Genomic DNA, 26,536 nt, shown 5'->3' on the forward strand with positions numbered 1-26,536 from the left:
TATGCTTTGAAGCAATTTCGACGACTTCCCAAAAAGGTATCATCAGCTACAGTACTGTTAACTTGTGCAAGGTGCAATGCAATGTTTTTTTCCTGGGGACCTATGGTGATGAGTTAATGCAATTACCTGTTATTCATTAATGAACTACATACTTTGAATCCGGTCTGCACACATTACTTGTTTCTATGTCGGGCAGGCCTCAGGCAAGCATCTTGGATTTCAAGAACCACCTTTGTTTAGTAAAACAGTATGCATAACGTTGGAATCTTATAGTAATCCGGACCGGTCTTTTGATAATAGCTTGGACGTAGGGCACAATCTTTTATCATTTAAATATTCGTAATTAGAATAAGAATGCCACGTTCTACGGGTTAAGAAAATCTACTAACCATTGATTTATTAAACTTCTTATACCTACATTTTGTTATCGCGATCTTTACTCAATATCCGTGGGTTCACTGCATCACGCACAAATCTTTCGCCTTTTACTAAAGATTTCCATGCAGAGGACCGCTATGATCGGTATATAACAATTTATCGTTGCCTCGTCTTCGGACGAGGCTATAAAAGAATAATGCAAAGAAAGATATCACATATTTCACTATGATTCTGTAGACAATTACTGAGTAATTTATGCTTTGAAGCAATTGGTACCATCAGCTACTGTATTACGTGTGCAAGGTAGCAGCTTAATTCTCAAATCTTTCATATTATATTTAGCGGACGTATTTCATGTCAGAAAAGTTCTCAAACTCTACTGAAGTTTATCTCAGCGTCCAACAGCCCATGCCGACTGGTATTTAATCCTACAGATTGCGTACGTTCGTCTGTGGTTAGTCGCTCGACATCTGCGCAACTTTTAGACCAGTTTACTGATATAATCAACTTGATGATTGTTTCTTTCCTGGGGACCTATAGTGACGACTTATTGCATTTTCATGTCATTCATGAATGAACTACAATACTCTGAATCCGGTCTGCACACATTACTTGTTTCTATGCCGGGCAGGGCTCAAGCAATTAGCATCCAGGATGTCAAGAACAACCTTTGTTTAGTAAAACAGTATGCATAACGTTGGAATCTTTTAGTAATCCGGACCGGTCTTTTGATAATAGCTTGGACGTAGGGCACAATCTTTTATCATTTAAATATTCGTAATTAGAATAAGAATGCCACGTTCTACGGGTTACGAAAATCTACTAACCATTGATTTATTAAACTTCTTATACCTACATTTTGTTATCGCGATCTTTACTCAATATCCGTGGGTTCACTGCATCACGCACAAATCTTTCGCCTTTTACTAAAGATTTCCGTGCAGAGGACCGCTATGATCGGTATATAACAATTTATCGTTGCCTCGTCTACGGACGAGGCTATAAAAGAATAATGCAAAGAAAGATATCACATATTTCACTATGATACTGTAGACAATTACTGAGTGATTTATGCTTTGAAACAATTTCGACGACTTCCCAAAAGGTATCATCAGCTACAGTACTGTTAACTTGTGCAAGGTCCAATGCAATGTTTTTTTCCTGGGGACCTATGGTGACGAGTTAATGCAATTACCTGTTATTCATTAATGAACTACATACTTTGAATCCGGTCTGCACACATTACTTGTTTCTATGTCGGGCAGGCCTCAGGCAAGCATCTTGGATTTCAAGAACCACCTTTGTTTAGTAAAACAGTATGCATAACGTTGGAATCTTATAGTAATCCGGACCGGTCTTTTGATAATAGCTTGGACGTAGGGCACAATCTTTTATCATTTAAATATTCGTAATTAGAATAAGAATGCCACGTTCTACGGGTTAAGAAAATCTACTAACCATTGATTTACTAAACTTCTTATAGCTACATTTTGTTATCGCAATCTTTATTCAATATCCGTGGGTTCACTGCATCACGCACAAATCTTTCGCCTTTTACTAAAGATTTCCGTGCAGAGGACCGCTATGATCGGTATATAACAATTTATCGTTGCCTCGTCTTCGGACGAGGCTATAAAAGAATAATGCAAAGAAAGATATCACATATTTCACTATGATTCTGTAGACAATTACTGAGTAATTTATGCTTTGAAGCAATTGGTACCATCAGCTACTGTATAACGTGTGCAAGGTAGCAGCTTAATTCTCAAATCTTTCATATTATATTTAGCGGACGTATTTCATGTCAGAAAAGTTCTCAAACTATACTGAAGTTTATCTCAGCGTCCAACAGCCCATGCCGACTGGTATTTAATCCTACAGATTGCGTACGTTCGTCTGTGGTTAGTCGCTCGACATCTGCGCAACTTTTAGACCAGTTTACTTATATAATCAACTTGATGATTGTTTCTTTCCTGGGGACCTATAGTGACGACTTATTGCATTTTCATGTTATTCATGAATGAACTACAATACTCTGAATCCGGTCTGCACACATTACTTGTTTCTATGCCGGGCAGGGCTCAGGCAATTAGCATCTAGGATGTCAAGAACAACCTTTGTTTAGTAAAACAGTATGCATAACGTTGGAATCTTTTAGTAATCCGGACCGGTCTTTTGATAATAGCTTGGACGTAGGGCACAATCTTTTATCATTTAAATATTCGTAATTAGAATAAGAATGCCACGTTCTACGGGTTACGAAAATCTACTAACCATTGATTTATTAAACTTCTTATACCTACATTTTGTTATCGCGATCTTTACTCAATATCCGTGGGTTCACTGCATCACGCACAAATCTTTCGCCTTTTACTAAAGATTTCCGTGCAGAGGACCGCTATGATCGGTATATAACAATTTATCGTTGCCTCGTCTTCGGACGAGGCTATAAAAGAATAATGCAAAGAAAGATATCACATATTTCACTATGATTCTGTAGACAATTACTGAGTGATTTATGCTTTGAAGCAATTTCGACGACTTCCCAAAAAGGTATCATCAGCTACAGTACTGTTAACTTGTGCAAGGTGCAATGCAATGTTTTTTTCCTGGGGACCTATGGTGATGAGTTAATGCAATTACCTGTTATTCATTAATGAACTACATACTTTGAATCCGGTCTGCACACATTACTTGTTTCTATGTCGGGCAGGCCTCAGGCAAGCATCTTGGATTTCAAGAACCACCTTTGTTTAGTAAAACAGTATGCATAACGTTGGAATCTTATAGTAATCCGGACCGGTCTTTTGATAATAGCTTGGACGTAGGGCACAATCTTTTATCATTTAAATATTCGTAATTAGAATAAGAATGCCACGTTCTACGGGTTAAGAAAATCTACTAACCATTGATTTATTAAACTTCTTATACCTACATTTTGTTATCGCGATCTTTACTCAATATCCGTGGGTTCACTGCATCACGCACAAATCTTTCGCCTTTTACTAAAGATTTCCATGCAGAGGACCGCTATGATCGGTATATAACAATTTATCGTTGCCTCGTCTTCGGACGAGGCTATAAAAGAATAATGCAAAGAAAGATATCACATATTTCACTATGATTCTGTAGACAATTACTGAGTAATTTATGCTTTGAAGCAATTGGTACCATCAGCTACTGTATTACGTGTGCAAGGTAGCAGCTTAATTCTCAAATCTTTCATATTATATTTAGCGGACGTATTTTATGTCAGAAAAGTTCTCAAACTCTACTGAAGTTTATCTCAGCGTCCAACAGCCCATGCCGACTGGTATTTAATCCTACAGATTGCGTACGTTCGTCTGTGGTTAGTCGCTCGACATCTGCGCAACTTTTAGACCAGTTTACTGATATAATCAACTTGATGATTGTTTCTTTCCTGGGGACCTATAGTGACGACTTATTGCATTTTCATGTCATTCATGAATGAACTACAATACTCTGAATCCGGTCTGCACACATTACTTGTTTCTATGCCGGGCAGGGCTCAAGCAATTAGCATCCAGGATGTCAAGAACAACCTTTGTTTAGTAAAACAGTATGCATAACGTTGGAATCTTTTAGTAATCCGGACCGGTCTTTTGATAATAGCTTGGACGTAGGGCACAATCTTTTATCATTTAAATATTCGTAATTAGAATAAGAATGCCACGTTCTACGGGTTACGAAAATCTACTAACCATTGATTTATTAAACTTCTTATACCTACATTTTGTTATCGCGATCTTTACTCAATATCCGTGGGTTCACTGCATCACGCACAAATCTTTCGCCTTTTACTAAAGATTTCCGTGCAGAGGACCGCTATGATCGGTATATAACAATTTATCGTTGCCTCGTCTACGGACGAGGCTATAAAAGAATAATGCAAAGAAAGATATCACATATTTCACTATGATACAGTAGACAATTACTGAGTGATTTATGCTTTGAAGCAATTTCGACGACTTCCCAAAAGGTATCATCAGCTACAGTACTGTTAGCTTGTGCAAGGTCCAATGCAATGTTTTTTTCCTGGGGACCTATGGTGACGAGTTAATGCAATTACCTGTTATTCATTAATGAACTACATACTTTGAATCCGGTCTGCACACATTACTTGTTTCTATGTCGGGCAGGCCTCAGGCAAGCATCCCGGATTTCAAGAACCACCTTTGTTTAGTAAAACAGTATGCATAACGTTGGAATCTTATAGTAATCCGGACCGGTCTTTTGATAATAGCTTGGACGTAGGGCACAATCTTTTATCATTTAAATATTCGTAATTAGAATAAGAATGCCACGTTCTACGGGTTAAGAAAATCTACTAACCATTGATTTATTAAACTTCTTATACCTACATTTTGTTATCGCGATCTTTACTCAATATCCGTGGGTTCACTGCATCACGCACAAATCTTTCGCCTTTTACTAAAGATTTCCATGCAGAGGACCGCTATGATCGGTATATAACAATTTATCGTTGCCTCGTCTTCGGACGAGGCTATAAAAGAATAATGCAAAGAAAGATATCACATATTTCACTATGATTCTGTAGACAATTACTGAGTAATTTATGCTTTGAAGCAATTGGTACCATCAGCTACTGTATTACGTGTGCAAGGTAGCAGCTTAATTCTCAAATCTTTCATATTATATTTAGCGGACGTATTTCATGTCAGAAAAGTTCTCAAACTCTACTGAAGTTTATCTCAGCGTCCAACAGCCCATGCCGACTGGTATTTAATCCTACAGATTGCGTACGTTCGTCTGTGGTTAGTCGCTCGACATCTGCGCAACTTTTAGACCAGTTTACTGATATAATCAACTTGATGATTGTTTCTTTCCTGGGGACCTATAGTGACGACTTATTGCATTTTCATGTCATTCATGAATGAACTACAATACTCTGAATCCGGTCTGCACACATTACTTGTTTCTATGCCGGGCAGGGCTCAAGCAATTAGCATCCAGGATGTCAAGAACAACCTTTGTTTAGTAAAACAGTATGCATAACGTTGGAATCTTTTAGTAATCCGGACCGGTCTTTTGATAATAGCTTGGACGTAGGGCACAATCTTTTATCATTTAAATATTCGTAATTAGAATAAGAATGCCACGTTCTACGGGTTACGAAAATCTACTAACCATTGATTTATTAAACTTCTTATACCTACATTTTGTTATCGCGATCTTTACTCAATATCCGTGGGTTCACTGCATCACGCACAAATCTTTCGCCTTTTACTAAAGATTTCCGTGCAGAGGACCGCTATGATCGGTATATAACAATTTATCGTTGCCTCGTCTACGGACGAGGCTATAAAAGAATAATGCAAAGAAAGATATCACATATTTCACTATGATACAGTAGACAATTACTGAGTGATTTATGCTTTGAAGCAATTTCGACGACTTCCCAAAAGGTATCATCAGCTACAGTACTGTTAACTTGTGCAAGGTGCAATGCAATGTTTTTTTCCTGGGGACCTATGGTGACGAGTTAATGCAATTACCTGTTATTCATTAATGAACTACATACTTTGAATCCGGTCTGCACACATTACTTGTTTCTATGTCGGGCAGGCCTCAGGCAAGCATCCCGGATTTCAAGAACCACCTTTGTTTAGTAAAACAGTATGCATAACGTTGGAAACTTATAGTAATCCGGACCGGTCTTTTGATAATAGCTTGGACGTTGGGCACAATCTTTTATCATTTAAATATTCGTAATTAGAATAAGAATGCCACGTTCTACGGGTTAAGAAAATCTACTAACCATTGATTTATTAAACTTCTTATACCTACATTTTGTTATCGCGATCTTTACTCAATATCCGTGGGTTCACTGCATCACGCACAAATCTTTCGCCTTTTACTAAAGATTTCCATGCAGAGGACCGCTATGATCGGTATATAACAAGTATGGCGACTGGCTGAGCAACACACGTGCTTCTTAACCTCTCCAAAAGATATATTTGTATACACTCTAGATAACATCTTCAAACAATCCACAAGTGGCAATTATTCCTGAAAGGTTTACTTCTCAATTGGAACATTTTAGTTTTCCATCATGACCCGCCGTAGCCAGAAAGAAGGAGCAAAGAAAGCCAACAAGAATGAGGGAGCAAACTTCTCCATCTTAGACGATGAGCTGGATGGTGCTGCTGCCGCTCCTGACGGGCCAGCTGAAACCTCAAATCCCGCAGAGGAAGATGACTTGGGCTCTGTCACCCCGTCTGCACTAGCTGAATATATTAAAGGTGCATCATGCAACTTCGAACAGATGATGAACAAGGCTATGAAAAATATGTTGGAAAGTCTTCAGAAAGTGGAAAAGGCCCTTGAATTTGAGGGTCTCCGGATCAATGATCTAGAACAGAAGAACAAGGAGCTGAAAAGCAGACTAGGAAAGATGGAGAAAGCTTATAATGATCTGGAACAGAGAGTTAGTAAACAAGATCGTGAAGCCAACAAGGCTGAACGATTCTCTCGGAGAAATAATCTGCGGATCGTCGGGATTGAGGAATCAACAGGCGATCAAACAGAGGATTGTGTCGTGAAAGTGGAAGACATCCTCAGTACGAAATTTAACATGAACATCAAGGTTGAGCGTGCTCATCGTGATGGGAAGAAAGGAGATAAGCCACGACACATTTTGGTCAAGACATTGTCAATACGTGAGAAGGTCGACATCATGAAGAAGTCAAGGGAGGCCCTAAATAAGGAGAAATACTACATTGTCGATGATCTGACGCTGGCAGACCTTACAGAAAAGAAGAAGTACAAAAAACAAGTACAAGATCTGTTCATGAAGGGAACTAAACTACGCTTTTATGCAGGAGTTTGGAGGGGTGATGGAGGTGTTCCTTATTTCTCTGCTTAAATTTAGTTTTACTATAGTGCGACTTTAACTGACCACCCACTAGCTGGCTCAAGGACACAACTTTCTGTTTTATTTGATTTATGGCTTACTTCTCAGAAATGAGTCATGGCTCCTTGCATGTTATCAGCACATGTGTGCTCTTGCTCTCTTCTTCATTTTACCTCCTCTATTCCATTGCTACTAAAATTCTTCATGTGATTTGTGTTAGCTGTATTTTCACATTTTAATGTTTTTAGGAGTGTTTTGGCAGTTACTTTTACTACTGTTAACATTAATTTCTCTTAACATATAGTTTCAATTATGTTTGTATTTAATTATATTTTATTTTTTAAGACTTGCACCCATTCCCCGACCCCCTTTTCCTGCTATCATGCATTTTGTAGACACATTTTTGTTATTATGTCATGGACAATATATTCTTTGATGTTTCATGTAACTATATATTATGTTCAATATTGATGAATTGAATGAATCATTGGATGACAAAGTGGATTGTAAATATTATCTTCCTCATGAATTTAATTCAAGATTTGAGAGTGAAAATAATTCCTTTAGCTTATTACATACAAATGCACGAAGTCTTGTTAAAAATTATGAATATCTGAACATTCTGCTGTCGGCCCTCACCAAACCGTTTTCAGTCATAGGAGTCACAGAAACGTGGCTTAATGATACATCTCCATCTACTTTATGTAATATTGACAATTATTCGATTGTACGTTCTGATAGAAAAACCGGAAGGGGTGGTGGAGCTGCTATGTTTATCTCAAACTTGTTAACATACAAAATTAGATCTGACCTTAGTTTGAAGAGTGATGGTACTGACTCGATATGCATTGAAATCAATATGGCTCAAAGGAAAAACATCTTGATATGTACAATATATAGGCCTCCGCATACAAATGTTGAATTATTTTTGGATGAGTTTGATAGGATGCTGCATAAGGTCAATCTAGAAAATAAGGATGTTTACTTGATGGGTGATTTTAATATTGATCTTTTGCAGGAAGATAATACTTTTCATAATATGTTACGATCAAATTCATTCAATGCCATGATTGATAAACCAACCAGATTGGCAAATAACTCTTCTACATTGATAGATAACATTTTTACAAATGTCACCAATAACTATATAGGCTCTGGCCTCTTGTATAGTGAAATCTCTGACCACCTTCCAATTTTCCTGATTTGTAATCATGTTCGCAATTATCCTGAGGACGAAAAGAATCAAGCTATGATACGTAAAATCACAGCTGAAAAAATAGCCATGTTTAATGACGAACTACTCAAAGTAACATGGAATGACGTGGTCGCATGTACTGACACCAATAAGGCATATGCACTTTTTTGGAACTTGTTCTCCTCTCTTTTAAATAAACATATCCCAATGACTAAAAAAAGATCGGCAAGAAATAGAATCAAGCAGCCATGGATAACTAAAGGTATCTTTTGCTCTATTAAAAAACGGAATAGATTATATAAATATAGTCTTCGACACCCAGGAGAGGAAAGCTTGAATAATTACAAATCATATAGGAACAAACTAACCACCATTATTAGACAGTCTCGACAAATGTATTTTGCCAAGCAGTTTGAAAATGCAAATGGAAATGCATCATCAACGTGGAATGTGATCAATCAAGCCCTCAAAAAACAAAAGAGTAAATCAAAGTGTCATATTACCAAAGATAATAATACAATGGTTGATTCAAAAGAAATAGCAAATTGCTTCAATGCTTACTTTGTTGGGGTTGGCCCCAATCAGGCCAATACAATAGCTTCGAACGGAGTCGACTTCTCACAATTTCTTCAAACTCCCTGCAACAAGTCATTATTTCTCAAACCAACAAACTTGATTGAAATCTTGAATATTGCACGTTCTCTTAAAATAAGCTATGCTAACGGTCATGATGGGATAAGCACATATCTTTTGAAACAAGTTATAGGAAATATAATAACCCCACTAGTGCATATTTTTAATCTCTCTCTGACGACAGGTACATTTCCAGAAGCATTTAAGATTGCTAAGGTTGTTCCGATATACAAAAAGGATGACTCTTCCCAGGTCTCAAACTATCGCCCTGTTTCTATTCTCTCGAGTTTGTCCAAAGTATTGGAAAGACTTATATACAATAGGCTATATTGTTTTCTAACAGAAAATGACTTACTGAATCAGGATCAATATGGTTTCAGGAAATACCACTCAACCGATTTAGCCCTTGCACAATTATATGATAAGGTTTCGAATGCTTTGGCGTCTCGAAAGCATGTTATTGGTGTATTCATGGACTTAAGCAAAGCATTTGACACTCTTGATCACAAGGTACTATCGAGCAAACTTCATTATTACGGAGTAAGAGGAGTTGCTCTTGACTGGTTTAATGATTATTTGTCAGGTAGAAAGCAATATGTAAGCTACGAATCTGTAGATTCATCATTATTGCCTATGAAATGTGGTGTCCCACAAGGATCGATACTCGGTCCTTTATTGTTTCTACTGTATGTTAATGATATCTCGAACTCAACTACATCATTACAATATATTATATTTGCTGATGATACTAATGTGTTTTGCTCCAATTCCGATTTTCGATCACTTCAGAGAATTCTGAACACCGAGCTACCTAAGCTATCTTTGTGGTTTAGGAGCAACAAATTGTCTCTGAATCTGAAAAAAACTAATTATATTCATTTTCAAAGCAGGAAAAATGCAACTGATAAACCTATACCTGAAATAGTCTTGGATGGTGAATATTTGGAGAAAAAACAAAATACTAAATTTCTTGGAACTATCATCAATGAAAATCTGAAATGGAGTGATCATGTACATTACGTTTCAAAGAGAGTGTCACGCACTGTTGGTTTACTGTATAAGTTAAAACATTATGTGCCTTTGAATATTCTATATATGCTATACAATTCCTTGATTCTTCCTTACATGTCTTATTGCAATATACTGTGGGCAGACTCAAAAGTATATACTGATAAAATGCTACTTTTACAAAAGAAAGCGATTCGTGTGTGTACCAATGCTGGATATCGCGATCACACTGATCCCCTATTCGCGAGGTTAAAAACTCTGAAAGTAACTGATATTAACTTTTTACAAAAAGCACTGTTCATGTTCCGTCTACATAATGATTCCCTACCTTCCCACTTCCCACCAATGTTTTGTTTGAATAGAAATATTCATACATACCCAACCAGACAATCAAATAAATACCATTTATGTAATCCTAAAACAACAATGGCTATGAAATCTATAAGACATTCTGGTCCGGATATTTGGAACTCACTGTCCGTTGACATCCGTAACTTGAAGTCAGTATATACTTTCAAGAAAAGTGTGAAATCAATTTTATTGAGCAAATATTGACAAATCTCTTAAATTAACACATGATATCATAAATGTTCATAAATGTTTGTCAGCATTTCCTTGATATAGCAGGAAAATCCCCCTCCCATGCACCCTCTATCCCATTTTTTTTTTGGTTGCAAGTCACTGTTTATTTTTTGTTATTTTCCCCCAATTATGTTCTGTAATTTACTTTACTTTACAATCGTTATGATTTTAAATGTTTCTGGGCTGCAAGCGTATCAAGCTGTCACGCTTAGGCTGTAGCCCTTCTGTATCATCACCTCTTCGAGCGTATGTATCTATGATTTACTGAATGTGGAAATGTAATTTAACTTATGTTTTATACTCATATAAAGACATTGTCACATTATTGTTATAACCTATGATGATTCAGTAACCAATAAATATTTCAACTATTAAATATTTCAACTATTTATCGTTGCCTCGTCTTCGGACGAGGCTATAAAAGAATAATGCAAAGAAAGATATCACATATTTCACTATGATTCTGTAGACAATTACTGAGTAATTTATGCTTTGAAGCAATTGGTACCATCAGCTACTGTATTACGTGTGCAAGGTAGCAGCTTAATTCTCAAATCTTTCATATTATATTTAGCGGACGTATTTCATGTCAGAAAAGTTCTCAAACTCTACTGAAGTTTATCTCAGCGTCCAACAGCCCATGCCGACTGGTATTTAATCCTACAGATTGCGTACGTTCGTCTGTGGTTAGTCGCTCGACATCTGCGCAACTTTTAGACCAGTTTACTGATATAATCAACTTGATGATTGTTTCTTTCCTGGGGACCTATAGTGACGACTTATTGCATTTTCATGTCATTCATGAATGAACTACAATACTCTGAATCCGGTCTGCACACATTACTTGTTTCTATGCCGGGCAGGGCTCAAGCAATTAGCATCCAGGATGTCAAGAACAACCTTTGTTTAGTAAAACAGTATGCATAACGTTGGAATCTTTTAGTAATCCGGACCGGTCTTTTGATAATAGCTTGGACGTAGGGCACAATCTTTTATCATTTAAATATTCGTAATTAGAATAAGAATGCCACGTTCTACGGGTTACGAAAATCTACTAACCATTGATTTATTAAACTTCTTATACCTACATTTTGTTATCGCGATCTTTACTCAATATCCGTGGGTTCACTGCATCACGCACAAATCTTTCGCCTTTTACTAAAGATTTCCGTGCAGAGGACCGCTATGATCGGTATATAACAATTTATCGTTGCCTCGTCTACGGACGAGGCTATAAAAGAATAATGCAAAGAAAGATATCACATATTTCACTATGATACAGTAGACAATTACTGAGTGATTTATGCTTTGAAGCAATTTCGACGACTTCCCAAAAGGTATCATCAGCTACAGTACTGTTAACTTGTGCAAGGTGCAATGCAATGTTTTTTTCCTGGGGACCTATGGTGACGAGTTAATGCAATTACCTGTTATTCATTAATGAACTACATACTTTGAATCCGGTCTGCACACATTACTTGTTTCTATGTCGGGCAGGCCTCAGGCAAGCATCCCGGATTTCAAGAACCACCTTTGTTTAGTAAAACAGTATGCATAACGTTGGAAACTTATAGTAATCCGGACCGGTCTTTTGATAATAGCTTGGACGTTGGGCACAATCTTTTATCATTTAAATATTCGTTATTAGAATAAGAATGCCACCTTCTACGGGTTACGAAAATCTACTAACCATTGATTTATTAAACTTTTTATACCTACATTTTGTTATCGCGATCTTTACTCAATATCCGTGGGTTCACTGCATCACGCACAAATCTTTCGCCTTTTACTAAAGATTTCCGTGCAGAGGCCCGCTATAATCGGTATATAACAATTTATCGTTGCCTCGTCTTCGGACGAGGCTATAAAAGAATAATGCAAAGAAAGATATCACATATTTCACTATGATTCTGTAGACAATTACTGAGTAATTTATGCTTTGAAGCAATTGGTACCATCAGCTACTGTATAACGTGTGCAAGGTAGCAGCTTAATTCTCAAATCTTTTATATTATATTTAGCGGACGTATTTCATGTCAGAAAAGTTCTCAAACTCTACTGAAGTTTATCTCAGCGTCCAACAGCCCATGCCGACTGGTATTTAATCCTACAGATTGCGTACGTTCGTCTGTGGTTAGTCGCTCGACATCTGCGCAACTTTTAGACCAGTTTACTTATATAATCAACTTGATGATTGTTTCTTTCCTGGGGACCTATAGTGACGACTTATTGCATTTTCATGTTATTCATGAATGAACTACAATACTTGGAATCCGGTCTGCACACATTACTTGTTTCTATGCCGGGCAGGGCTCAGGCAATTAGCATCCAGGATGTCAAGAACAACCTTTGTTTAGTAAAACAGTATGCATAACGTTGGAATCTTTTAGTAATCCGGACCGGTCTTTTGATAATAGCTTGGACGTAGGGCACAATCTTTTATCATTTAAATATTCGTAATTAGAATAAGAATGCCACGTTCTACGGGTTACGAAAATCTACTAACCATTGATTTATTAAACTTCTTATACCTACATTTTGTTATCGCGATCTTTACTCAATATCCGTGGGTTCACTGCATCACGCACAAATCTTTCGCCTTTTACTAAAGATTTCCGTGCAGAGGACCGCTATGATCGGTATATAACAATTTATCGTTGCCTCGTCTTCGGACGAGGCTATAAAAGAATAATGCAAAGAAAGATATCACATATTTCACTATGATTCTGTAGACAATTACTGAGTGATTTATGCTTTGAAGCAATTTCGACGACTTCCCAAAAAGGTATCATCAGCTACAGTACTGTTAACTTGTGCAAGGTGCAATGCAATGTTTTTTTCCCGGGGACCTATGGTGATGAGTTAATGCAATTACCTGTTATTCATTAATGAACTACATACTTTGAATCCGGTCTGCACACATTACTTGTTTCTATGTCGGGCAGGCCTCAGGCAAGCATCTCGGATTTCAAGAACCACCTTTGTTTAGTAAAACAGTATGCATAACGTTGGAATCTTATAGTAATCCGGACCGGTCTTTTGATAATAGCTTGGACGTAGGGCACAATCTTTTATCATTTAAATATTCGTAATTAGAATAAGAATGCCACGTTCTACGGGTTAAGAAAATCTACTAACCATTGATTTATTAAACTTCTTATACCTACATTTTGTTATCGCGATCTTTACTCAATATCCGTGGGTTCACTGCATCACGCACAAATCTTTCGCCTTTTACTAAAGATTTCCGTGCAGAGGACCGCTATGATCGGTATATAACAATTTATCGTTGCCTCGTCTTCGGACGAGGCTATAAAAGAATAATGCAAAGAAAGATATCACATATTTCACTATGATTCTGTAGACAATTACTGAGTAATTTATGCTTTGAAGCAATTGGTACCATCAGCTACTGTATAACGTGTGCAAGGTAGCAGCTTAATTCTCAAATCTTTCATATTATATTTAGCGGACGTATTTCATGTCAGAAAAGTTCTCAAACTCTACTGAAGTTTATCTCAGCGTCCAACAGCCCATGCCGACTGGTATTTAATCCTACAGATTGCGTACGTTCGTCTGTGGTTAGTCGCTCGACATCTGCGCAACTTTTAGACCAGTTTACTTATATAATCAACTTGATGATTGTTTCTTTCCTGGGGACCTATAGTGACGACTTATTGCATTTTCATGTTATTCATGAATGAACTACAATACTTGGAATCCGGTCTGCACACATTACTTGTTTCTATGCCGGGCAGGGCTCAGGCAATTAGCATCCAGGATGTCAAGAACAACCTTTGTTTAGTAAAACAGTATGCATAACGTTGGAATCTTTTAGTAATCCGGACCGGTCTTTTGATAATAGCTTGGACGTAGGGCACAATCTTTTATCATTTAAATATTCGTAATTAGAATAAGAATGCCACGTTCTACGGGTTACGAAAATCTACTAACCATTGATTTATTAAACTTCTTATACCTACATTTTGTTATCGCGATCTTTACTCAATATCCGTGGGTTCACTGCATCACGCACAAATCTTTCGCCTTTTACTAAAGATTTCCGTGCAGAGGACCGCTATGATCGGTATATAACAATTTATCGTTGCCTCGTCTTCGGACGAGGCTATAAAAGAATAATGCAAAGAAAGATATCACATATTTCACTATGATTCTGTAGACAATTACTGAGTGATTTATGCTTTGAAGCAATTTCGACGACTTCCCAAAAAGGTATCATCAGCTACAGTACTGTTAACTTGTGCAAGGTGCAATGCAATGTTTTTTTCCCGGGGACCTATGGTGATGAGTTAATGCAATTACCTGTTATTCATTAATGAACTACATACTTTGAATCCGGTCTGCACACATTACTTGTTTCTATGTCGGGCAGGCCTCAGGCAAGCATCTCGGATTTCAAGAACCACCTTTGTTTAGTAAAACAGTATGCATAACGTTGGAATCTTATAGTAATCCGGACCGGTCTTTTGATAATAGCTTGGACGTAGGGCACAATCTTTTATCATTTAAATATTCGTAATTAGAATAAGAATGCCACGTTCTACGGGTTAAGAAAATCTACTAACCATTGATTTATTAAACTTCTTATACCTACATTTTGTTATCGCGATCTTTACTCAATATCCGTGGGTTCACTGCATCACGCACAAATCTTTCGCCTTTTACTAAAGATTTCCGTGCAGAGGACCGCTATGATCGGTATATAACAATTTATCGTTGCCTCGTCTTCGGACGAGGCTATAAAAGAATAATGCAAAGAAAGATATCACATATTTCACTATGATTCTGTAGACAATTACTGAGTAATTTATGCTTTGAAGCAATTGGTACCATCAGCTACTGTATTACGTGTGCAAGGTAGCAGCTTAATTCTCAAATCTTTCATATTATATTTAGCGGACGTATTTCATGTCAGAAAAGTTCTCAAACTCTACTGAAGTTTATCTCAGCGTCCAACAGCCCATGCCGACTGGTATTTAATCCTACAGATTGCGTACGTTCGTCTGTGGTTAGTCGCTCGACATCTGCGCAACTTTTAGACCAGTTTACTTATATAATCAACTTGATGATTGTTTCTTTCCTGGGGACCTATAGTGACGACTTATTGCATTTTCATGTTATTCATGAATGAACTACAATACTCTGAATCCGGTCTGCACACATTACTTGTTTCTATGCCGGGCAGGGCTCAGGCAATTAGCATCCAGGATGTCAAGAACAACCTTTGTTTAGTAAAACAGTATGCATAACGTTGGAATCTTTTAGTAATCCGGACCGGTCTTTTGATAATAGCTTGGACGTAGGGCACAATCTTTTATCATTTAAATATTCGTAATTAGAATAAGAATGCCACGTTCTACGGGTTACGAAAATCTACTAACCATTGATTTATTAAACTTCTTATACCTACATTTTGTTATCGCGATCTTTACTCAATATCCGTGGGTTCACTGCATCACGCACAAAACCTTTCGCCTTTTACTAAAGATATCCGTGCAGAGGACCGCTATGATCGGTATATAACAATTTATCGTTGCCTCGTCTTCGGACGAGGCTATAAAAGAATAATGTAAAGAAAGATATCACATATTTCACTATGATTCTGTAGACAATTACTGAGTGATTTATGCTTTGAAGCAATTTCGACGACTTCCCGAAAAGGTATCATCAGCTACAGTACTGTTAACTTGTGCAAGGTGCAATGCAATGTTTTTTTCCTGGGGACCTATGGTGACAAGTTAATGCAATTACCTGTTATTCATTAATGAACTACATACTTTGAATCCGGTCTGCACACATTACTTGTTTCTATGTCGGGCAGGCCTCAGGCAAGCATCCCGGATTTCAAGAACCACCTTTGTTTAGTAAAACAGTATGCATAACGTTGGAATCTTTTAGTAATCCGGACCGGTCTTTTGATAATAGCTTGGACGTAGGGCACAATCTTTTATCATTTAAATATTCGTAATTAGAATAAGAATGCCACCTTCTACGGGTTACGAAAATCTACTAACCATTGATTTATTAAACTTCTAATACCTACATTTTGTTATCGCGATCTTTACTCAATATCCGTGGGTTCACTGCATCACGCACAAATCTTTCGCCTTTTACTAAAGATTTCCGTGCAGAGGACCGCTATGATCGGTATATAACAATTTATCGTTGCCTCGTCTTCGGACGAGGCTATAAAAGAATAATGCAAAGAAAGATATCACATATTTCACTATGATTCTGTAGACAATTACTGAGTAATTTATGCTTTGAAGCAATTGGTACCATCAGCTACTGTATAACGTGTGCAAGGTAGCAGCTTAATTCTCAAATCTTTCATATTATATTTAGCGGACGTATTTCATGTCAGAAAAGTTCTCAAACTCTTCTGAAGTTTATCTCAGCGTCCAACAGCCCATGCCGACTGGTATTTAATCCTACAGATTGCGTACGTTCGTATGTAGTTAGTTGCTCGACATCTGCGCAACTTTTAGACCAGTTTACTTATATAATCAACTTGATGATTGTTTCTTTCCTGGGGACCTATAGTGACGACTTATTGCATTTTCATGTTATTCATGAATGAACTACAATACTTGGAATCCGGTCTGCACACATTACTTGTTTCTATGCCGGGCAGGGCTCAGGCAATTAGCATCCAGGATGTCAAGAACAACCTTTGTTTAGTAAAACAGTATGCATAACGTTGGAATATTTTAGTAATCCGGACCGGTCTTTTGATAATAGCTTGGACGTAGGGCACAATCTTTTATCATTTAAATATTTGTAATTTGAATAAGAATGCCACTTTCTACGGGTTACGAAAATCTACTAACCATTGATTTATTAAACTTCTTATACCTACATTTTGTTATCGCGATCTTTACTCAATATCCGTGGGTTCACTGCATCACGCACAAATCTTTCGCCTTTTACTAAAGATTTCCGTGCAGAGGACCGCTATGATCGGTATATAACAATTTATCATTGCCTTGTCTTCGGACGAGGCCATCAAAGAATAATGCAAAGAAAGATATCACATATTTCACTATGATACTGTAGACAATTACTGAGTGATTTATGCTTTGAAGCAATTTCGACGACTTCCCAAAAGGTATCATCAGCTACAGTACTGTTAACTTGTGCAAGGTGCAATGCAATGTTTTTTTCCTGGGGACCTATGGTGACGAGTTAATGCAATTACCTGTTATTCATTAATGAACTACATACTTTGAATCCGGTCTGCACACATTACTTGTTTCTATGTCGGGCAGGCCTCAGGCAAGCATCCCGGATTTCAAGAACCACCTTTGTTTAGTAAAACAGTATGCATAACGTTGGAATCTTTTAGTAATCCGGACCGGTCTTTTGATAATAGCTTGGACGTAGGGCACAATCTTTTATCATAATATTCGTAATTAGAATAAGAATGCCACGTTCTACGGGTTAAGAAAATCTACTAACCATTGATTTACTAAACTTATTATACCTACATTTTGTTATCGCGATCTTTATTCAATATCCGTGGGTTCACTGCATCACGCACAAATCTTTCGCCTTTTACTAAAGATTTCCGTGTAGAGGACCGCTATGATCGGTAAATAACAATTTATCGTTGCCTCGTCTTCGGACGAGGCTATAAAAGAATAATGCAAAGAAAGATATCACATATTTCACTATGATACTGTGGACAATTACTGAGTGATTTATGCTTTGAAGCAATTTCGACGACTTCCCAAAAGGTATCATTAGCTACAGTACTGTATAACCGTATGCAAGGTGCAATGCAATGTTTCTTTCCTGGGGACTTATGCTGACGAGTTATTGCATTTACCTGTTATTCATGAATGAACTACATTCTCTGAATCCGATCTGCACACATTAATTGTTGCTATGTCTGGAAAGCTAAATTCTCAAATTTTTCAATTGATATCTTGCGGACGTTTTTCACGTCAGAAAAGATCAAAGCCATGTCTGAAGTTTATATCAGCGGGTAGCAGCCCATGCCGACTGGTATTTAATCCTACAGATTTCGTATGTTCGTCTGTGGTCAGTTGCTGATCAATAATCAAATATATATTTTTAAGGGATGCAGAAATCTAAGGGGTTCTTTGCTCTAGACCTGCTTCTTACGAATTCTGTGTTCAATATAAGCAGACATAAATAAACGTCTAGATCAGCACATCGCAAACTGCATGTAGAGCAAGGGAACATGGACATTGAAATTGAAATCCTGACATTTTGAATAATTTCGGTTTTTATTCATCTAAATCTTTCTACAGAAGGACATCGGCTTCCTGGCCGAGCTGAGGCACAGCTACCCTCGTATGTGTGGCTGGTTGTACAGACTAGGACTAGGCAAGAAAAGATGTCTTATATGCGTTGAGGAGGAAAGCAAGGGTGCCAGGCATTGCAAGAACAGAAGATGTACATTTATGTATTGTCGACAGTGTTATGCAGATGTTCAGGTATACTGTCTGTACGAAAATGGACTGGGACTTTGAATTCTTAACTCATTTTCCTCTTGTTCTTCATAATACGTACATAAATATTAATAAGACTTTAAAACCTTTCATTGATAATTCTAGGAAATATAAATATAAAATACGGTCAGATAATTGGAGATAATAACTTTCTTCTTCTTCTTCCTCTTCTCCTTCTCCTTGTTCTTCTTCTTCTTCTTCTCCTTCTTCTTCTTCTTCTCCTTCTCCTTCTTCTTCTTCTTCTTCTTCTTCTTCTTCTTCTTCTTCTTCTTCTTCTTCGTCTTCTTCTTCATCATTATCATGTAAAAACTCGTTTCTCAATTTGTTATTCTTTCCATCAAAAGTTTGCTACCATTTACCACACATCACATCATCTTTTTTCATCTGCTTCTTCTTCTTTCTGCTTCCACATTTTCTCTTTTCACTTTTTTGTGTGGATCCATTTCTTCCAGTCCACTTTTAATACATTTTCGTAAGCAGCTTGTACCATATTTTAATTGGACCTTAAGGCCTTCCCTCTTCATTCAGGGGAGTATAAATCATATAAGGGATAACTTTCTTTAGGGTTGAATCTACTCAAAATGCTAGTGGATTCCACTGGAAAGTAGTGGGATCACCTCTTTCGAGAGTGGATTCCACTATATTTGAGAGTGGATTTCCACTCCAACCAAGGGATCTGTAATTTGACTCTCAATTAGGAGAGTGCACTTGACTTATTTCCGTACATTTTGAGGTTTTTACATTTTACAATTAATCTGACAATTCTTTTCTCCTGCAGGGTGTATGCTACGCCTGCGAGCCGCTGCCCGAAGACTCCGACGATGAATCTAATTCTGAATGGGACACGTGAAATGTATTGAAACCTGCATATAAAGACTGCTCGAGGCAGACAAGAAAATGGTCTTTATAGGCAGGTTGTCTTTATTTACAGGTTCCTTTAGAACATGTTTCAATGAGAAGCCATTGTCAAGGGAAACGTAAAATGTGGTCATTATTATAGACAGGTGGTCTTTCTATGCAGGTAGTCGCTAAAGCAGGTTTGACTGTATTTTAAATGTCAACGTCACAGTGGACACAGTCATCAATCATCAAATACATGTATACTCTAAAAGATTGTACTTGCATATTTCTGTTATTTTGATAGCTGGAAGCTAAGGATTTTGAAATTTTTAGGTTCTAAGTTGATGGCATAATTTGTATTTAATTTGTCAATATACAGTTGTACCATTTAGTGCCCAGTTGGTTGGTATAACATTTATACCATTTAGTGTCCTCTATAAGCGTTAAAACAACTTACAGGTTACTAAATTGGTTCAAACGTTATTACGACCTACAGAGCACTAAATGGTATAAGCGTTATACCAATCTAGAGGGCACTAAATGGTATAAGCGTTATACCAATCTACAGGGCACTAAATGGTATAATCGTTTTACCAATCTACAGAGCACTAAATGGTATAAGCGATATACCAATCTACAGGGCACTGAGTGGTATAAGCGTTATACCAATCTACAGGGCGCTAAATGGTATAAGCGTTATACCACTTACTGCCCTGTAGGTTGGTATAAGCGTTATACCACTTACTGCCCTGTAGGTTGGTATAACGCTTATACCATTTAGTGCCCTGTAGGTTGGTATAACGCTTATACCATTTAGTGCCCTGTAGATTGGTATAACGCTTATACCATTTAGTGCTCTGTAGATTGGTATAACGCTTATACCATTTAGTGCTCTCTAGATTGGTATAACGCTTATACCATTTAGTGCTCTCTAGATTGGTATAACGCTTATACCATTTAGTGCCCTGTAGATTGGTATAACGCATATACCATTTAGTGCCCTGTAGGTTGGTATAACGCTTATACCATTTAGTGCCCTGTAAATTGGTATAACGCTTATACCATTTAGTGCCCTGCAGATTGGTATAACGCTTATACCATTTAGTGCTCAGTTGATAGATGTAACATTTATCTCAACCAATTAATGTTGCTATAGTAATAAAAGTCATAAGTCTTGTAATTATCTTTTTTTGTTTGTATTTCTGAAATTATCGTGCCCTTTGCTTTACTATGCTTATTTTTCAATACTGAATGTCTTGCTTTACAATAAAAATAAAATTACCAAAACAAAATGATTGAAGGCCTGTTTTATTATTTGTTGCCATTGTAACACATTAACAATTCATGTGTAATTTATAAATTTGATAATTTTGCAATTCATGAAATATTTTAATATTAGGCAGAACCCTCACTTAAAGGGTAATGATAAATGATAATTAATTCTGGCTACTGGTATCTTTCATATACCCTTAAAGAAAAGTAAAAGAGAAATCCAGAACCTGAAAACTAAACAATTTCGGTGTAAATCTGGATTTCTGCTGTCCAGATTGAAATAATTTGTTGTTAGGAGTAGAAATCCACTCATTGACGATTCATACAAGGAGGGGTCAATACGCTGTCCAGACAACGTGATCGTAAACACCTTCAAACATTAAACCTAAGGTACTTTCAGTCCATCACCTATTGCATGTGCAGACATTACACTGACGTATTATGACGTAATCCGAATATGATTTGAGTTGATTTCTTGAAAGTCTTTGCGATTGTGTTACACTGAAAAATAGTCCCACCCACTCCCAAAAGGATTTAACAGTACTTTGGAGTTGATTTCACTTTAATTTGAGATGGATTTAATTATAAAATGAAGTGATGCCTCATATGATTCCTACAGGAACGTATTTCAAGTTTTCTGTCGAAGTAGAGGAGTAGAGCAATGTGGATAAAGTGATTTTCTCTACTTTTTTTTTAAATCTTAAAACTTTATTTTAAGTCATAATGAAGTGAGCGATATGAGATATTCATTAGGCCGGTTGGCTTTGAGCCACTTGATTCATTTTGTTTCTCATGTAAACCCATTTGGATACAAGAAATAGACTTTGGAATAAATTTTAGTGTATGATTCAATAAGGTTTATCTCCCTCTCTGTTGTTTGTACCATGTGCTTCGATTTCTATGATACAAAATTGATTTCCAATATTTCCCTCATCTTTATCTCTTTGCACTTATGCATTCTGTCTCTCTCTCTTTCTGTCTCTCTGTCTCTCTCTGTCTCTCTCTCTCTCCCAACAGCACTCCACCACATCACTTTTCTCATCATTATATGATCTTGTTACTCAATCCTTTTCATCCCTTTCATAACATTTTGTTTCTATCCCTCATATTGTTCTTTTATTGTCTTCTTTTGATTCACTATTCCATAAACGCAAATGAAAATAACAAATAACCATTCATTACGTTTACAGAATACATGTATCCTGGAATAAATATAGTTTATTCTCTCAGTTAAATAATATTAATAATAATAATAATATATTTCTATCTGATATTAACATAAACATCTACATTATAGAATATTACTTAATGATTATAATCTTTATAATGAAAAATATAACAGCAAATATACAGGGTGGTTCATATGTACTCCATATGTCCTATAATACTTTATAATAATCTCCTTGCTGACTTCAAACATTCCTATCAAATTTCAGAACCGAGGTACTATATATCACACCAATCATTAGTTTGACCGTTTATTTTTTAGACCTTGAATATATATTATTTGAGAAAATAGATATCAATTACAAAATAAAATTCTACTGGCTAAAAAAATTGATAACAATTTTGGTTTTCCCTTTGGGTTGAATAACATCACACACTTAAAAAAAAAAGGACTCCTCAAACTATAACCAAAACTAAAACCTCACAAACCAAAAAAGTATGTCATAACAACATTGATAAGAAAACTTTCAATAAAATAAAACTTAAATATAATATTTCAAAAATTATTAAAAGGCAAATCAATATTTATTGCATTAATTTCCAATTGGAGTGGACTTAAAAGGTGTTTATATTGGGTGAAAGTACTTTGTTGAAATAAATTCTCTTATGTTGTTGGAACTCCTATCCTGCTCAACTTCTAGGGCAATTCCACTCCTTACCCCATAGAAATTATATTCAAATTACACAATACGTTGTCGTCATGTTTGCATATTTCAATAGCAATGACAAAGCTATTGACATGGCCTTACGTATAGGTCGACTATTTAAAACTCTTTGCAAACATGTTATAGTCGAATACTTCACTTAAAAACAGAACAATAGACAGCTATCGCGCCAGTCATTGGAGGTTCTTCCATTACCAAGTGATACACTGAATGATGTTGCATTCAAATGTTTTAATCTTGTTTCACACACAGAAAAAGTAGGTAAAATGCCCATTTAAAAGTTTTGAGAGAAAAAAAAGAACTGTGTCACTACATGCTTATAGTAAAGCTTAGTGGCCAAGATTAATCTAAATGTTAAGTCACTCAGACACCTAAGAATAGTTGGGCAGAGAAAGCACTCCTTAAGTGATTCATGCTCTTTACAATCACTAAAGACTACATAATCCATAGCCTGAACTCATGAAAATAATAAGTAACTTCTGTCTACATCTCTATAAAACAATATGATTTTATAGCAATGAGCAAGACTTATTGCAAGACAGAGTCATTTATTTTTATTTTTTATATTAATAGTCAAATGTGTTGTCAATTAATTTTAATGAAAACAAAAAATACCCAAATGAATTTGATATGTAGCACATTCTGTTTTGAGAAGAAGAAGAACATCGGATAAGTGATCCATCTATCCACAAAGAACCCTCGACCTTTCAAGATCTATGGTCTTGCTTACGACATTGCTAAAAAAAAAGATCTCTGCATCTTTCAACAGCATACTAATATCGGAGACGATCGTTTAATAGTTTGAGAAATGGCGCACATATTTTCAGTCATGGACAACAGTAGAACCATGTAGTGAATCATACACAGATACCATTCTCTTCAAAGCTCATCAATTTATGATCATATTTACACAAATTTCTCTAGCATGAAACATTGTACAAATATGCCATCCTTACTTCTCTCAAAATTCTGTACCATTCACGGTATGCATGCAAATATTACATGTGTACGATATCATATGGTGGTTCATAATCATATGACAAAGAAAAAAAAGAATTTTCAATGGAATAACATGTATATCATGCATGGATGAATTGAAAAATTATTGAATGAGAATGTATTACATACAATCTAAATTTGTGAAATTTGTGATGCAATTGAAAGAAATAAATATAAATGCCTTCTTGTATCTCTCCCCCCAATTAAAGTGAAAACACCAAAGCCCACACCCCACTATACTATTCTTCCTAAGTCGGATCATAGTCAGATCGTTTAGTGTGCAGTGGGCTTAACATGAATTCATTTTATATCCACTCAGAAAACATTGTCTTGTGAACTATTCCTATTACATGAAATGAAACTAAAACTAATAGTAGATTTATCAGAATGAGCTGCATTTGAAGTGTTCTTGAAATTCATACATATATCTTTGTTAATCTATGAGCAAAAAATAAATAAAATATATATATTTTTAAAAATAAGCATTTCATTAGCTGTATATTATTCATATCCTATTGAAAATATATTGAACTATATATGCCATAAAAAAGTAATTAAAAGCAATAAACTAAAATAATCAACTAAACTCTTGTATAAAAATAGGGTTACCGGTAGTTAGTAAATTTTAATCACTACATGAACATAACTAAATAAAAATATCCAAGCAAAACCTTTACCAAATCTTTTTAAAAACAATTTCAATAAAGTTCCCCAAATTTGAACTCAAATTATGACATCAAGTAAATTGCACATTTCACAAATTTTATTTTAGTCTAGAGAGAAAAAGAGAAAGAGAGAGAGAACAAACATAGTAAACCTATAATTAGTATACATTCAATTTTTACTTAAACAGATATAAAGGAAATGCCCAGAAACATGCTATTTTTAAAGAGTTAACAAAACAAGAGTCCTTCCTCAATCAGGTAAAAAAAAGAGAAAATATACTGCTGAAAGTTAGAATATGTCTAAAGGGGAAAATAAAAATTGAAAATAGTAAAATTAATACGATATCCCGCACCTTACGAACATGTGTAATGTATATATTATTCTTTTGCAAGATCTATAATTTTGTTCCTTGATTGATGATCATAAATATCAATAAATATTGAGAAAAATAAACAAGCATGGCAATAATAGACCTCATGCCAAATGTGATGGATGTATATGTATTAGCAAATCCCACGCTGTGTTCCTTGATATTTAAACTCTGTTTGAAATGTTATCTTAAACTCATCAACTTAAAGAGAAAATCACTGAAATAACAGTGAAGTTCTTTCTTTAAAGAAAAAAGAAAAATAGATGCAACTTATTAATTCTCAATTAACCAAAAAACAGTGAAGTCTCTCTAACTGAAAGTACAGTGGGTGGACAGTGAAAGCTTAATTGCATTTTTTTAAATTTCTAGTTAATAAAAAATCATGTGGCAGCAAATAAAAGCATATCTGGTGATTTTCAGCTGAATGAAAGAATGCATCGATTCTTTTGGAAAAAGGTTCGATATCTATTAAAAAGATTCTATGGTGATAAAATAAGTTGTCAGATGTTTGAAATTTTTGCTATAAGATTTACAAGTAAATGGTATGGCCAATATGTAATTGGTAATGAAATTAACCAATGACATAGACAAACAGCTTTGTTAGGATGGCATAATACTTATAACCCTGTTGTAACAGTAACTGCACCTTTGCTTTGTATGTTTAGTTCTCAGACTCTAAATTTAGCATCTTTGGTAAAAATGTATTTGAGCTTTTGAGCACTATTTCTGTTCCACAAAATGGTATAACAATATAATATTGATAGTGCCCTTGAACTGAAGGGGGGGGGGGTGGTTTAACTTTAAGATCAGATTCTGCTTGTGTAGTGACTCGAGAAGAAGACAAAGCTAAGCACATTAACAAATAATTTGCAAACTTGCATTTGGGGATTTCTACCAAACAAACACCTGCTAAATAATAATGAGTCCTTGAAGGACTATGACTTCTCAATTAAAAATAAAACATATCCTCATACACGTGTAGAGGAGACTCACACTGCCGACTCCATTGGTTCCACCTATCTAGTTGTCTCTAAAGACTTGATAAAGAATGGGGAGGGGTCATTTCTTTGGTGAGAATCTTGGGTTGGTGGGGACTTCGGTGAAGGAACGCAACTCAAAAGTGCCAAAGCTGGACTCTAGATCTGGGGTGTGCCTGGCGAAGATCATACGGATGTCTGTATGGAGGTACACTTTGCCCGACTTGGATGTCAGAAATCTGTGAGGAAAAGAAGAAATTTAATTTGTTGGTGACGTGTGCAAAAGGGTAACATCGGGAATATCATGGTAAGATATGATGTTTATCATCTC

At 36.0% G+C, this 26,536-nt stretch overlaps 1 protein-coding gene, 18 non-coding genes and 1 pseudogene across 21 annotated transcripts in view; 19 read left to right on the forward strand and 1 right to left on the reverse strand.

Annotated features, from left to right (window-relative positions):
* Nucleotides 1–444: 444 nt before the first annotated feature.
* LOC115919552 lies at nt 445–563 on the forward strand. The gene has a single exon (XR_004061906.1). It is a non-coding gene; the product is annotated as a U5 spliceosomal RNA (small nuclear RNA).
* A 697-nt stretch (nt 564–1,260) lies between these two features.
* On the forward strand, nt 1,261–1,379 carry LOC115919593. Its single transcript, XR_004061943.1, has one exon. It is a non-coding gene; the product is annotated as a U5 spliceosomal RNA (small nuclear RNA).
* A 512-nt stretch (nt 1,380–1,891) lies between these two features.
* Nucleotides 1,892–2,010, forward strand: LOC115919584. Its single transcript, XR_004061934.1, has one exon. It is a non-coding gene; the product is annotated as a U5 spliceosomal RNA (small nuclear RNA).
* A 697-nt stretch (nt 2,011–2,707) lies between these two features.
* Nucleotides 2,708–2,826, forward strand: LOC115919585. Its single transcript, XR_004061935.1, has one exon. It is a non-coding gene; the product is annotated as a U5 spliceosomal RNA (small nuclear RNA).
* Nucleotides 2,827–3,339: 513 nt separating this feature from the next.
* LOC115919553 lies at nt 3,340–3,458 on the forward strand. The gene has a single exon (XR_004061907.1). It is a non-coding gene; the product is annotated as a U5 spliceosomal RNA (small nuclear RNA).
* A 697-nt stretch (nt 3,459–4,155) lies between these two features.
* On the forward strand, nt 4,156–4,274 carry LOC115919594. Its single transcript, XR_004061944.1, has one exon. It is a non-coding gene; the product is annotated as a U5 spliceosomal RNA (small nuclear RNA).
* Nucleotides 4,275–4,786: 512 nt separating this feature from the next.
* LOC115919554 lies at nt 4,787–4,905 on the forward strand. Its single transcript, XR_004061908.1, has one exon. It is a non-coding gene; the product is annotated as a U5 spliceosomal RNA (small nuclear RNA).
* A 697-nt stretch (nt 4,906–5,602) lies between these two features.
* Nucleotides 5,603–5,721, forward strand: LOC115919595. The gene has a single exon (XR_004061945.1). It is a non-coding gene; the product is annotated as a U5 spliceosomal RNA (small nuclear RNA).
* A 512-nt stretch (nt 5,722–6,233) lies between these two features.
* On the forward strand, nt 6,234–6,326 carry LOC115919560 (annotated as a pseudogene).
* Nucleotides 6,327–11,805: 5,479 nt separating this feature from the next.
* On the forward strand, nt 11,806–11,924 carry LOC115919596. The gene has a single exon (XR_004061946.1). It is a non-coding gene; the product is annotated as a U5 spliceosomal RNA (small nuclear RNA).
* Nucleotides 11,925–12,436: 512 nt separating this feature from the next.
* Nucleotides 12,437–12,555, forward strand: LOC115919597. The gene has a single exon (XR_004061947.1). It is a non-coding gene; the product is annotated as a U5 spliceosomal RNA (small nuclear RNA).
* Nucleotides 12,556–13,252: 697 nt separating this feature from the next.
* Nucleotides 13,253–13,371, forward strand: LOC115919586. The gene has a single exon (XR_004061936.1). It is a non-coding gene; the product is annotated as a U5 spliceosomal RNA (small nuclear RNA).
* A 513-nt stretch (nt 13,372–13,884) lies between these two features.
* On the forward strand, nt 13,885–14,003 carry LOC115919587. Its single transcript, XR_004061937.1, has one exon. It is a non-coding gene; the product is annotated as a U5 spliceosomal RNA (small nuclear RNA).
* Nucleotides 14,004–14,700: 697 nt separating this feature from the next.
* On the forward strand, nt 14,701–14,819 carry LOC115919588. Its single transcript, XR_004061938.1, has one exon. It is a non-coding gene; the product is annotated as a U5 spliceosomal RNA (small nuclear RNA).
* A 513-nt stretch (nt 14,820–15,332) lies between these two features.
* On the forward strand, nt 15,333–15,451 carry LOC115919590. Its single transcript, XR_004061940.1, has one exon. It is a non-coding gene; the product is annotated as a U5 spliceosomal RNA (small nuclear RNA).
* Nucleotides 15,452–16,148: 697 nt separating this feature from the next.
* On the forward strand, nt 16,149–16,268 carry LOC115919558. Its single transcript, XR_004061912.1, has one exon. It is a non-coding gene; the product is annotated as a U5 spliceosomal RNA (small nuclear RNA).
* Nucleotides 16,269–16,781: 513 nt separating this feature from the next.
* LOC115919591 lies at nt 16,782–16,900 on the forward strand. Its single transcript, XR_004061941.1, has one exon. It is a non-coding gene; the product is annotated as a U5 spliceosomal RNA (small nuclear RNA).
* Nucleotides 16,901–17,597: 697 nt separating this feature from the next.
* Nucleotides 17,598–17,716, forward strand: LOC115919613. The gene has a single exon (XR_004061962.1). It is a non-coding gene; the product is annotated as a U5 spliceosomal RNA (small nuclear RNA).
* Nucleotides 17,717–18,225: 509 nt separating this feature from the next.
* Nucleotides 18,226–18,344, forward strand: LOC115919598. The gene has a single exon (XR_004061948.1). It is a non-coding gene; the product is annotated as a U5 spliceosomal RNA (small nuclear RNA).
* Nucleotides 18,345–22,479: 4,135 nt separating this feature from the next.
* The window catches only part of LOC594652 (protein FAM214A), a 38,444-nt gene continuing 34,387 nt past the window's right edge, over nt 22,480–26,536 (reverse strand). For all 3 annotated transcript variants that reach the window (XM_030973622.1, XM_030973620.1, XM_030973621.1), the window contains exon 12: nt 22,480–26,444. In XM_030973622.1, coding sequence (XP_030829482.1) covers nt 26,288–26,444 — 157 coding nt within the window. In that variant the 3' untranslated portion in view covers nt 22,480–26,287. The remainder of the gene's footprint in view (nt 26,445–26,536) is intronic.

Source organism: Strongylocentrotus purpuratus, unplaced genomic scaffold (assembly GCF_000002235.5).
Source record: "Strongylocentrotus purpuratus isolate Spur 01 unplaced genomic scaffold, Spur_5.0 spur5_scaffold_6, whole genome shotgun sequence".
Taxonomy (NCBI): domain Eukaryota; kingdom Metazoa; phylum Echinodermata; class Echinoidea; order Camarodonta; family Strongylocentrotidae; genus Strongylocentrotus; species Strongylocentrotus purpuratus.